The sequence below is a fragment of the Trifolium pratense genome, linkage group LG4, assembly GCF_020283565.1.
Source record: "Trifolium pratense cultivar HEN17-A07 linkage group LG4, ARS_RC_1.1, whole genome shotgun sequence".
Lineage (NCBI taxonomy): Eukaryota > Viridiplantae > Streptophyta > Magnoliopsida > Fabales > Fabaceae > Trifolium > Trifolium pratense.
The window spans coordinates 41,058,856-41,072,435 of record NC_060062.1 but is presented as its reverse complement, the minus strand read 5'-3'; the positions used below and the strand labels follow the sequence as shown (position 1 = coordinate 41,072,435).

The 13,580-nt window shown below is 33.4% G+C and overlaps 2 protein-coding genes across 3 annotated transcripts; both read right to left on the bottom strand.

The window, feature by feature from the left end:
* Positions 1-381: 381 nt before the first annotated feature.
* On the bottom strand, positions 382-1,976 carry LOC123919599 (F-box/kelch-repeat protein At3g06240-like). Its single transcript, XM_045971555.1, has one exon. The coding sequence runs from the start codon at positions 1,927-1,929 to the stop codon at positions 637-639; it is 1,293 nt and encodes a 430-aa protein (XP_045827511.1). The 5' UTR covers positions 1,930-1,976; the 3' UTR covers positions 382-636.
* Positions 1,977-2,888: 912 nt separating this feature from the next.
* On the bottom strand, positions 2,889-11,696 carry LOC123919598. 2 transcript variants are annotated; one of them, XM_045971553.1, is made up of 14 exons: positions 11,372-11,696; positions 10,491-10,572; positions 9,903-10,006; positions 8,824-8,950; positions 8,228-8,322; positions 7,479-7,602; positions 6,191-6,271; positions 5,367-5,465; positions 4,918-5,076; positions 4,768-4,828; positions 4,590-4,666; positions 4,363-4,407; positions 3,787-3,960; positions 2,889-3,675 (listed from the first exon to the last, which is right to left on the bottom strand). In XM_045971553.1, exons 1-14 carry the CDS (start codon positions 11,407-11,409, stop codon positions 3,181-3,183), a joined length of 1,761 nt encoding a protein of 586 aa, XP_045827509.1. In that variant the 5' UTR covers positions 11,410-11,696; the 3' UTR covers positions 2,889-3,180. The 2 variants fall into 2 exon arrangements, with proteins under 2 accessions (XP_045827509.1, XP_045827510.1); XM_045971554.1 differs by having other exon boundaries at positions 4,590-4,660; positions 11,372-11,680.
* Between the last annotated feature and the right edge of the window lie 1,884 nt (positions 11,697-13,580).

Below are 13,580 nucleotides of genomic sequence, written 5' to 3'. Positions count from 1 at the left end.
ATCCAATAGTGATGACTTTTGAACTTTGTTCATTCGATAGCGCATGAAAACTCTAAGTTGTAATTGTAGCACAACTTAGGTTCATGAGGTGATTTAGTTTTGATGTTTCTTATGATCTAAACTACTAAAATTTTATTAATTGTTCATGTGTAGATCATTAATTTGAAATTAGTATTTTTTTTTCTGGTTTGAAACAGAAATGGCACCGGCCAAAATTTAGTTCACCGAAATTAGAGAAAGAACGTAACCTTCTTTTTCCTTCAAAAACATATGTGGCTATGATCAAATTTTATGAATTGCTTTGAGTCAAATAGTGTAATTGTGATTTTGATCTTGACCAACATGCATAACTTGTCGGACTAATTTACCATATAAAACAATTTAAAGTAGTGACCACAACATACATCAGAACTCAATCCAGTTACACATGCATAAATAAAAGTGAATCACACAACTAGTTAACCAATATACATAATACATTTCATGACATATTGGATCAACCCATGACACACCGGCTCGTCACAAATGCAGTAAAACACATATTACCCAATAAATACTATATAATTATAAACATCAAGAAATTAGTGAAGGAGAATATTTCACAACCTCATTCTTCTTCTTATTTGTGTCATCTTCTTAAGCTTGTTCATTGTCAGCAGGGAGTGAAAACAAAGACTCTATATACATAGTCGCTTGGGATCCAAGTGGATAGTTACAATCGTAGTGATCTAGCAAGTGTCCTTTGTCATTATACTTCACCCATCCAGTACCACCATCCATTCCAATAATATCACCACTTTTTGTAGAGCATAAAGGGTTAAAGTACTCATAGGGAAGGCCATCAGTAGGAAGAACAAGCATCTTAGTCCAAGATGAATGCATTTTGTATTCTTTCATCACCCATATTTCAACTGTATTATACGATGGATCCCATACACTGAGAAATTCTCCAAAGACCCACAAACAATAAGTGCAAGGGTCATAGACAGAGAAAACATCATCTGGAAGATGGATCTCTTCAAGTTTCCTTTCCATTAAATCAAAGACAAGAATAACATACCTTTTTAAATCATGACGAAAAGCCAACCAATGAATAGCACCATTATAGAGTAACCCTTCATGATGGTTAACAAAAGAGATACTACTATTCATATAAGGAAAATGAGTACCCTCAATTTCTTTCCACGTATTAGCTCTGAATGAGAAAAACACCACGTGTGGTGAAAACTTAGCTGTGTTTTGATCATCGTGGGACAACGAAACCAGCAAGTAATCATCTGTTGACTGATCATACCCAAAACCATCTAGATAACATATAAATTTTTCATCTTCATCTAAATTGGAAGCAAAAGGAGACAAAGGTATTTTTTTGTGAACTCCAGTGGATGGATTGAATATGTAGATATTATTATTATTATTCAGCATCTGTTGACAGTAACAGTGCAAAAGTAAAAAGCCTCTACATGAACCTTTAACTTGAATATAAGAATAAGATTCAAAAGGCGTAAAATTAAGGTTGAGTGAAGTAGAAGCAATATCAGGGTTAAGTGATTCTTGGAAATCTATAGATGGAGTTAAAAGATATGGATGTGATATGAACCGAATTGTATAAGTGGGTGTTGCGGTGGCAAGTTGAAAATGTGAATTTGCAAAATCGGTATCAGAATCACTATGAGTTGATCTTTCAATCTCTATAGATTGAGGTCCAGGAGGAGCTGAATTTGATAAGAACAGAACTGTAGGAGTGTGAGTTGCAGTAATTTGAAAATGTGAATTTGCAAAATGGGTATCACAGATAAGAGTTAACCATAATTTACAAACGCATTTGAAATGTAAAAGACACTTCACCGGTAACCTTAGCAGAATTTGGATTATCAATTCATGAGGTAGATACTGCTGTGTCTTGTTCTTCTTAGTCTCCTCCATCATGTGCCTGCAACTGTTGTTTCTCTTGCGTTTTGGTTTTCTATAGGATGTGATGCAATGCGATGCATGCATTGTAAAGCAGTATTAATAGAGAATTCAATGATTTAATTAATTAATTAATTAATCCTAGCTTCTTTGGTACTCTCCACAAATTCATTGTTGTGTTAAGTACTCTTCCTACCATGGTCAATCCTTTGCGTCAGTCAACCAACATCATAGTAAGAGTTTTGAAATAAATCAACATTAATCAAACATAAGCAAAACTTATAAGCGCAACTATCTATTTGATATATTAGTTCTTCAATAAATATTAAAAAAAAAAAAAAAGCTTTATATTTGAGACAGGATGAAGTACATAAAGAAATTTGCAAATGATCTTATTTTATTTCATTAGCCCTCTGGTTCCCAAGGGGAAGTGACCCTGATAATCCAAAATTTCGGCCACGAGATTAGGAAAGTCTGGCCAACAATTGTTTTTCCTATGAATCGAACCAAATAATCTATATTTAGTGATAGAGAAATGTTTCAAAATAATCTTATAATTAGGGAATTAGGGACGAAGCGAGTCCCTTAGTTTTCCTAAAAAAAATTTACTCTCTTAGTTGTTTGTTTTAATATAAAAGAGAGAACTATTATAATTGTCTACAAATCGTAGCTCAACTGATAAAAATGTCAAAATTGCTAGTGAAGGACACCATGACAGGAGTTCAAACCCCGATCTCTCCAACTTGTGTGTGAGTTTTCATTGACTTTTTCATTTTTCCTCATCCGCTACTTAAGTTGCGGATATTATAAAATAAAAAATTTGAGGGAAAAAAATCACCATCAGCTACTTGTTTACGGCACACGAAAAACTTCAGGGGCACAAAAAAAAAACACTCTAAAAAATATGCGTCAGTGAAAGATGTAGTTATCCAACCATATATAACCATATGTGGTATGCCTTTGCTGAGAATGGAAGATGAGAAATCCCAGAATCTTTGTTAACTATAATACAGGAAAAAGATTGACACCCTATTTAAATTCACAAAATCTAAGCAAACTATGACAATTCTCACTTACAGCCAAAGAATATTGGATAATTTGTTAGATGAGAATATGAGCATTACTAAATTTACACACGAGCAAACTATTTCAGATAATTGCTACCCATCATGTTTCATTTTTCTTTGATGCAAACTATGATTTTCTTTTTCTTTCTTTAGTTACAAAAACAAGTATAACCAACCATGAATAAAAGAGAACCTCTCAGTCTCACCGGTTGTTACTATTTTTGAAAAAATTGAAATCCCAACGACGCATTAAGCCATCCATGACATGGCCAGTAGGATTCTTAACAACAGTTACTGTGGCTTTCGTATTATGTGATATGTCAGCATCTGATGAACTTTGTAAACTAGCAGAACTATCACTGCGACCTGAACCACTTGTACTGCTAGACTCAGTTACCGATAATGTGTGGACCTGGGGTGACAGCGGTTGCGCTCCCCCAGTTAGACTTGGCTCAGACACCAAACTTTTTGCTGCAATGGTATTTGGCTCAGCTTTCAACGGTACAGGTTCTTCTGATGAGGTGGAAATGGTTATAGATTTTGAATCTGTACTCTGTATGACTAGAGAAGAAGATCTTTTATCTGATGACTCTACAGTTACATTAGCAACACTACTGGCTGGTGCTGGTGGTTGTTCTGCCTTCGGATTTTGTACTTCCAGGTCCTTCAGTGACATCATTACTGCTTCCATTAACATCTGAATATCATACACAAATCAAAACTTAGATAAAATTCCTGAATCCAATTTTTTTCATTTTCTCTTGATCAAGTAGTATTTAGATAATGTTAAGTCATCAATTTGACTCACTCTTTCTTCCTCCTCTGCACTGGATGGAAAACCTGCAAGGTCTTCAAGTTGATATTCCACAAACTGATTGTCATCCAACATGGTGGGTGCTTGGGGATCATAAGGATGACCATTTGACAACTCAAAGCTTATCATGGATGAAGACGATGGGGATGTATCACCACATTTCTCTTCCTGCTTGCAGGAAAATCATGCAAATTGTGAGAATCTATTTCACTTCTGGGGTTAAAACCTCCTTCCCTAACCCCTTTAATTATTTATTTTTCTTGCTTATATATTATATATTTTATTTCATCACTTTCAAACCGTAAGTTAGATATTCAAATGACATTCTTGAAGCCCAGGTACTAGGCCCTCCTAGGTAGTAAGTTAAACTAGAAGTGGTCATCCGCCACGCCCAAAAAAATGTGTGGCACAAAACACAATAGAAATGTAGTGGCCCAATAATTGTTCTATTGTGTGATTGCCGGTAATTTTATAGCTAATATATATACACAAGTGTGCGTGCGTGCATGTAAAGAAGATATAAATAAATTTTCAATAAAGAAAAGGATAAAAAAAGTGAAAAGGAAATACCTCATTTACGCACTGTCCATCTTTAGAAGAAATATCAGATGGAACCTGAAAAAGTCATGCAATATAATTTAAAAACTAAAAATGATGCCACTAAAAGAATTCAAATACAATTGAAATCATCATATCATATCAAACAGCCACATCTCCACTGGCCATACGATTGAAAACAATGTGTGACAAAAAAATATATTGTAATCTTTTCTACGTCTGAGTTAATAAATACAAACCTCCATCCTACTCATTGGTCGTCTTGAACGGACTTCCTCAATAGCCTCTACAGTACTGCTAGTTGATGGTTCTGCTTCTAACAAATAAACGGGTAAGGTAAGAGATTCACAAAAAAAAAAAATTCTAATAGAAATTATGCAGAAGAAATAGTTAAGAAATTAGGTACTTGAATCGTGCCTTTGGTTTTAGATGATGATTCATTTTTGTAGCCTAATTCATGCCCAGATCTCCATGCATTCTGAGTAAAAAGTCAAGTTTTAAAATGTTCACAATTTAACAGTGAAATTTTATCAAAATGGAACCAATGATATGCATTGCGGATTTTACCTTACCAAAGTAATCATTCACAGGGTCAAAAAATGATTGGCCAACCTCATCCGCGGGAGGTTGCAGAACATTGTGAAAAAATATGTTTATGGAATCAAAGTAAAACTGAGGACGTGGAGAATTGTGATCTCCCTCAAATTTAATTATGTTTTTGTCTCCCTGCAAAGCACAGACACCCATGTTAAAGATCCATATTGCAGGGCATAAAAACTTCTTTTAATATAAAACATAGAGTAAATGAATAGCACATATATATATCTAGAGGAACTTTAAGCAACTTTAAACATCTAGAGGTCATATTTTATAATTTCGAAAGCATCAACCATGCTCTAAAGGCCTACAAAATGTGACAAGGAATTGGACTAGCCCAACAGAACAAGAAGTTCCCAATTGTAAATCAGATAGTAATCATTTCTTATAGAAAAAGGAACTCTAGTCGAGACAATTACCATGTAAGCCTCAAATATACGATCTGAGTGATGGGGCTGTATAAAATCATCATCAATGGCATGCCCTAATAGAGCTGGAACAAAACAAGATTTTGCTACCTGCAATGAAAACAAATAATGAAAGAATATGATGGGCAATACAAAAAATTGACAAACCAAAAGCAATATATGATCACGAGGAAAACAAACAGTTATACTTATACACATTATTTTTGTTTCATTTGAATTTCTGCTTTGCATCATCTGGACAAGATCAGATTAGAACCAAAAAAATCTGGACGCAGATCTTTCAAAAACATAATGTTGCATGTTGAATCAAACTAGCACATCTCATTTATTGAAAAGCAAAGGTTTCACACCAATGATAAGTGCAACTAATCGAGTAAATGTACAAGAAAAACAGCACACATTGGTGGGAAATATATAATGAATTACTTAACAAATTGCATATGAACTTGGAGATCCATATGATTGACTAACTTATAAGTGTATAACTATGCAGGAAAAAGGAGACACAATGTATGCTTGGAGATTCGTATGACTTTCTAATTTATAAGTGTATAACTACGCAGGAAAAATGAGACACAAAGTTCATGAAAAAAACCATGTTTGTTTAACTAAGCTCGGGCAATGATGGAACCTTTGACTGTTATGTTGAGAAGTAATGAGGAAAAACAAAGGGGTACTAGCTCATCACTTTTTTATGTTGGACCAATCAATCATTTCATAAAAACAGGCAAGTAATAGTAATTTCTTTAATTAAAGAACCTTTTATCAAAAAAAGAATAAACAAATAAAAACAATAAAAATAAAGGGGAAAAAACCTTAATAGTATTGAGGTCTGCTATGTCAAATTTTGCCTTCTTTTGGATTGTTCTTCGCATGTACTGGATTGCAAACTTCACCTGTAACAAGAAAAATGAAACAGAATCAGCATAACAGTAAGTACTGGCACCAGCAATGTATTTATCAATAAATGGGGAGTCCTTATGGCAATGAAAATTTATTCACATGATAAAGACAAAACAAGTAAATGAGTTAAATCAAATATTAGCTGGATGATATGAAGTGTGTTAATTATTTGGAATAAGATCTAAACACAACATATTTCAGATAATTGCTACCCGCTCAACAAAAATAACAATCATCTGTGGCAGCAGTAACAACCATAATAAATTGAAGAAGGTTTGTATAGCTAAATGATTGTAGGCAATAAAACCTGCTCTTGACCCATGAGGTTTCCTACAAGTTACCAGAAGTCCTAACAATCCAATTGATAAATTAATAGTTTTCTTGACAAACTTATGCAAGGCAATAACAGCTTTCTGGTTTAATGTTGAATGCCCCTTGCCTTAATGAGAAGTTTTATGTGGCAGCAGGATAGTCTTTGTTTTTTAGCACTTATTATTGTGAGCAAGGAGTACATAATGGGGAATATTCTGCTACAGCATAACAGAATGCCTATGCGCGAAGGTTTTGGGGCAGCAGGGCCCTTTCGGCAGAGAGGTTGGCAGACCCTCCAACCCTCCTCTTCTTACAATCCACCCTGTTTCTATTGGCCTAACCACCCAAAAGAAGTCCTACAGTTAGTAACTGCTCCTGACCAATATGCCTATTCTCCTTTTATTTCTTCTAATGCAGACCTTCGTTATTGGGGATTTCACAGACTGCAGGTATTTCCATCTTTAGTTGTTACTTGGTAATAAGTTTCAGAATCGACAGAAGAGAATTTCATTGGTATTGATATAACATCTCCAATAAACTTTTTTTGTATCAGATACACACCACAGACTCAAGATAGGTCTTACAACCACACTGTAGAAGGGTATAAAGTATAGGAAAATGCTAACTAGTGCTCCCAGCGCACTAGTTAAGGAAACCCAATATAGTAAAGCTACATTGGAACTTGTGTAGTAAATATTGGTAAAATACAAAAAAAAATGTTGTTTTCAATGTAAAATTTACCTTTTTGTATCCTTAACTATTGCCCCGGGGACACTAGTTAGCATGACCCAAAGTATTAAATGAGACTATAAATTCAACATTTGGGTAGATTGTTTCTACAATCGGTATTATTATTTTTACCCAAAAAAAGCAATACAAGATACTCACAGTGAACTTTGGCAGACGGACTTTATATGTATCTACAAGTTCCATCATCAAATCAACCAAATCAGAGAAGGGACTATCTAAAACCATCCCTGCAATTGAAGGATCCTCAGCTCCATACATAAGGCTGCAAGGAATAACATCATTGAGGTATGAGGAAAAGCCATTTAATTTAGCCAAAGTGGTGGTCTGGAATTCTGAATGGCTACATAACCAGAGAGTTCATAAATTGAGTGCACTAAATATGGAGAAATATGAATCAGAAGGGATTTAAGATATAAACGAGTTTCTATACCAAAAAATGCATGGCCACAAGTCTAGACGAATGCATAACTCTCAATTTCCTAGTTCAAAAACGCATACATGAATACACGATCAGATTAATCATCCACAGGTTTGAATAAACAACCTAATTTAAGAATGGCAATGATGGATAACTTTCTTTCACAAGTCATTTCAGCCACCACCTAACAGACTGTTAATACATGCATTGTAGTCTCGTATAATAATAAATAATAATAATAATAATAATAATAATAATAATAATAATAATAATAATATCTCAATGGAGGAAGTATCTAACAAATTAGGGAATACTTCTTAGTTCTTAGTCATAATATTGCAAGAATTGATAAATTATGAAGAAAAAAAATTACACTTCATTGCTACAGAACCCATGTTCAAGCGCAAACCATTCCTAAACCTCATTCCGAAATAAAATTCAAAGGTATAAGAGAATGATGAAAACCTACCAAGTTACAGCTCCCATTGAGCGGCCCCACAAGCCAATTAAAGAGACATTTCCATCATTCCTCAGATAGTTCACCACAGCCGTTAGATCATCCTTCTGAGAACAGTCAAGAATGCCAAACAAACAATCATTTCAAAATAAATAATAATGACAACAAAGCAAATGGTAGTAATATATGCAGACTCCCATTACAGAATGATGAGTCCAGAACATTTCTTGTTCTACTTTAATAAAACAGAAACTTAAAAAGAATCAAGGATAAGTGTCCTCCCCAATCATATAGCAAGTTCTATAATTTTCATTCATATAGATAGCATTCAAATAAAACTCTTACTAAATTTAACTTGGACTCATTTTGGAATGCACTTGTCAATGTGCAAGTTCTTGAACATATCTTTAAATAATGTTTAGTGATGTATGTTATTGCCAATATGTGTTAAAGATTGCAGTAGGGAAAAAAATTGGCATTCAGCCCTTTGTTTCATGAGCTTCTCACTCATAATAATATAATGGACAGAGAAAATTACTGCTTCCCCATAGTGGGTGTAAAACAGTCAAATCTTAATATTTTTAAAAGATTACTGAGCAAGTATTTACTTCATTCCAGCCTAGAGTGACATGCTCCCCTCCAGAAAGTCCAGATCCCGAGAAATCCAGAGTGAACACCGTAATATTTGAAGGGAGTAAAATTATAGCAGCTTCACTGGCATCAGCCCTACATCCACTGTCAATAAACATTGCAACAAATCAGCGTGCAAGAATAAATTTTTGTTCAAGACTGTTTCAAACTTGGAAGGAAAAAAAAAAAAACAGAGCGATTAAGTCGTCCATATAACATACAATGTAACTAACAAGATTCTTCGATCTCTACTATATCAGAACCTAGCTAACTAGATGACTAATACTTAAATGTAGTTGAGATTCTCACATTGGAGAGTAGTATGACCTAAATATTGGTTATAAGTCGTGACCTTACAAGTCGGTTTTGTAGGGAAGAGTTAGGTCATAAACCAAAATTTTAAATGATATTAAAGTCTATTCTAGATCAGTTGAGTCATCAATTAATGGGCCACACAAATCACACTTCAGAAGTCCAATCTTGGGCGTGAGAGAGTATGTTGAAAGTTTCACATTGGATGGTGATATAGTCAAAATAGTGGTTATAACTTGATGGCCATCTCTCGCCTAACATCCCAGTTTTGTAGAATGAGTTAGACCCTAAGCCCAATTTTAGAAAACATCACAGTTATCACCTTTTCTTTTAATTTTATGCTGGATCATCTATAATGTTCATTCTTATACACAAATCAATGTGAAAGAATGTTCATTTTATCCCAAAAAATAAATTATGATCAAAATTATCATCATAATGTGTAAATACAGTGATTTTCATACACTCACTTTGGAAAATGTATAAATCTCTATACAGCTAAAAAAGGGATAATGAAAGGTCTTAAGTATATCATGAATGCAAATTAATTTCTAGTTGAATAGTAGTACCCTAGTAGAAAATGTGCATAGAAACTAGCTATTGAACTTTATCAAAGTGCAAGTACCAATAAACCAAAATCCTTTCCTCAAAATGAATCAAACAAAATGCATTTATGCCTATGTTAAACCATCTGCAAAAATAAAATTAGCAGACAGTGATAAAAAACTTCATTTCCTGCGGTCACCTGTTTCCATGACAATATATTACACAAGGAAGAGGCTTTCCTTCAGCACTGCCAATAGGAATGTAATGGCTGCATTGAAGAACATCACCCCGACTGTTTTTTAACTGCAAAATATCAATATACATAAGAGGCGACCATGAAGGTTTGAAAAGAAAAAAAAGATAATGACTTGATTCAAAGAAACATGCTGGTGATGGGGATAACACAAAAATCAATAACAAAGGAAGTTGTAGAAGTACTCTACAAAAAAGTAATCACCGCAGTATTTAAAGATACGGTTGAAAATAATTCTTCTACAATAGAATTTTTCTAAGGAAAATGCTAACAAGTTCCCCCGGGGCACTTGTTAAGGAACCAAATATAGCAAAACTATCTTAGAACTACTGTACTTGAACTCCTAAAAATGTAAAAAAAAAAAAAAATACTCTTTCCAATACAAAAGTTAAGAATAAAAAGATGACAAGACAGCGATTTAGGATTAAGAATTTAAAATTTGTGAATCCATTAATGATGAACTATGAGATAAGATTAAAACTAGTCGATGCTAAAAAATTACCGACATATTGAATTCTAATTGTTGAAGCTTACCTCTACATCCTTTCGTTGGTACCACTTCCCTCTCAGCAAGAACTCTTCCTCTAATAAATCACTTTTGGGGTCATATTCAGCTCTGCATCAAAGTAATGGATAGGTCAAAAAAATTAGTGAGGCAATAAACAATACAAGCCAACTCGCCTTTAGGCAATTATGTGATAGGCATACTACCTATGAAGCGCGGACACTCCTCTGGTTAGGCGTGTCCTAGTGTCGGTATGCGGACACTTATGATAACACTGAATTATGTCATTTTCTCAAATTATTATCGGTGTGTCGACGTGTCAGTGTCTGTATCCGTGCTTCATAGCATACTACAATTTCTCATTTGCCTAAACTATTTTGATTAAGTGTAAAAACAAAACATCTAATATCCTACTCTAACAATCAATTATAAACATAGAAATACAAAAAAGCCAGAAGCATGTTATAGGAAAGCACAACTATATCAAAACACTAGAAATTATCGTTACTAATTATCACTTAACTTTATAGATCTAAATTTAGGAACACATCAGCACCATATATAGTATGAGTTACATTCAAGCATGAAACTCTCCTCTCTTCCCCCCCTTACACAACCGGGTGGAGGACTCATGTAAACTTTTTCAAGATCACATGAAAATAAAATCAATAACAAAAACAATCTACAACAAGTGTTTGAAATAACAGTTATTATTTACAGGGTGAATCATAGATCTCAAATTTCCACAAGCTCATGATACAATAGCATAGCTAACATAAAAACCGAAAACTAATTTAGGGCGTTGTAAAAATTAAAAATAAGTTTTAATTGAATTTGATGATATTCGAAATTCCAAATGAATAATATTAGACATAAGTGGAAAAATTAGGGTATCCGAAAAAATTGATACCTTGGTGGACGAATGATGAAGTTGACAAGCTGTTCCATAGATTCAAAGGATCAAGCTGATGGTATAACTTTGAACCCTTGAAGCAAATATGCTTTCAAGGTTCAATAACACGTATCACGATCAATCAATAATTCGTATATATATTTGAAGGGGCAAATGAGAGAGAGAGAGAGAGAGAGAGAGAGGGTGATGACGGTTATGAGACAGAGAAGTAAAGGAGAGAAAAAGAGCGAGGTGGGTGGGACTTGTGTGTTTCCAACTTGTTCTTCTTTATTTTCGTTCAGAAACAGAAAAATGATAAATCACTATCTCGCACGTCACAAATACTGAACTGTATTTATTTTTTTCTTTTACATTTTCTCTTTTCAGATTTATCAACGATCATTTCAGTTAATTATTGAATTAAAGGCTAGACATACGTATTACGCATAGTTAGTTAGTTAGTTACTCTTTTTTTTTTTTTTTATAGTTAGTTAGTTACTCTTAGGCATGCAACGGACGAGGCGGAACGAGATGGGTTTTGCCTTTTCCAACTTCAAATCTATAATTTTTGAGTTTTCTCAAACTCATCTCAATTTTTAACTGATATGAAAAGGAAAATTTCAAACTTATATCTAACGGGAGTCGGGTATACCTTTGGTATCTCATTTTATCTCACCTTGATATGAACTTGCGTTGAATTTTGGATTTTTTATTAAAAAAAAAGGTAAAAGTCGAAAGTTATTTTGTTTCGACAATATGATTTTTTTTAAAATTAATATAAATAGAAAAAAAAACAATTTTGTTTAATATCCAACTTAAAAATAAAAATAAACATATGAATACAATTTAAGACTTTTATTTAAGGATTTATAATTTAAGAAAGGTAAAACGTAGTTAAATATATGCAGGGCGGGTTCAGAGACGTATTCGGATATGTATCAATGTTTCCACTACCCATCACTACATCACACCTCCGTCTTTTAAATTCGGAAAAAAAAATTGGTTGATACTATAAATTCGGAAAAGAGAATTGGTTGATACAATAAAAAGTGGCAAAACAACTCAAAATATATTTTTTAGATTTATCCCCTCGGAAAAAAATGTCTAGTTTCGCCACTAGGCAAAGGTGGTGGTTGCACTTAAGTGTTTTTAAAAGAAGCTGCTCTGAAATATATTTGTGCTCTTTTATGTTTACACAATTTATTTTTTTATTAACTTTTTTAATAAATTTATTTGAGTTTTTATTTTTGTTGTTAGCTGATCTGATTTAGCATCGCATTGGCAGTTTGGCACAACTGAAAATAACGTGTCATAAAAACCACACGTGAACATAACTTTTCCATTACACGTTCTTTAAATTGTATGGTTTGTACTTTGCAGAGTTTATTCGGAAATGGATTCAGTGCAGTCAAAAAGTGATTGTAGGTGAATCATAGCTCTTAGATCTAATTAAAATATCATTTGATTTTAATCAAAGAGTAGATATTGAACTGATTGTATGAATGCATGAGATCCTGACGGCATGGAATCCAGGTTTCTGTTATTCAGCTTATTGATTAAAATAAGAGAAAAGCTAACATGTGCCTATATTTTATATTGGAAAATTGTATATTTTATCATTTTAGAAGTCAAAGATTGTTTATGTAAGATTAATTATTTAATTAATCAATTATGGATTGATAATAATCAATTACTAGGAATTATTATTAATATAAATTATGGTCTATTGTTATTAAGCACTTAATATTGATGAATTATATTAACGGACTGTGTTTATGAACGGAACGGACCGTGATGGGTTGGGCCGTTTCTTATAGTAAGTCTGTTGAGAGGTCCCTATCTCCACTGACGAGTATATATGTCAATCATCCCATCAGGTTAAGATACACACTCATTGCTCTATCTCATCGCTGAGAGGTAGAAGAGCTCTCAATCCCAATAACTTCTCTAAATCAAAATCTTATACTACAAGATACACAATTTCTTTCTTTGATCTATTTAATTAAAGTAAATTTGCTATAATCATGTATCTATGATCTAAGGCTCATTTTAAAATTCTTTAGTTTCATCAAAGACTTAATTACTATTTCAAGTATCTTTAATATAGGGCACATATTAGCAAGAACCTTAATAAACGACATTATATTATGTTGTGGATGGGGAGTGATTGTCTCATGTAGATATCTCATCGGAGAAAATCCGTATTAACATTCACCCTACATTTTTT

Excerpts from the sequence above, each read along its gene's own strand:
- LOC123919598 (XM_045971553.1), bottom strand. The coding sequence starts at position 11,409 with ATGGAACAGCTTGTCAACTTCATCATTCGTCCACCAAG. Across the intron at positions 10,007-10,490 it reads ACCAACGAAAGGATGTAGAG|TTAAAAAACAGTCGGGGTGA; the intron begins GTAAGCTTCAAC and ends GATATTTTGCAG. Across the intron at positions 4,408-4,589 it reads GACCAATGAGTAGGATGGAG|GTTCCATCTGATATTTCTTC; the intron begins GTTTGTATTTAT and ends TGACTTTTTCAG.
- LOC123919599 (XM_045971555.1), bottom strand. The coding sequence starts at position 1,929 with ATGATGGAGGAGACTAAGAAGAACAAGACACAGCAGTATCTACCTCAT.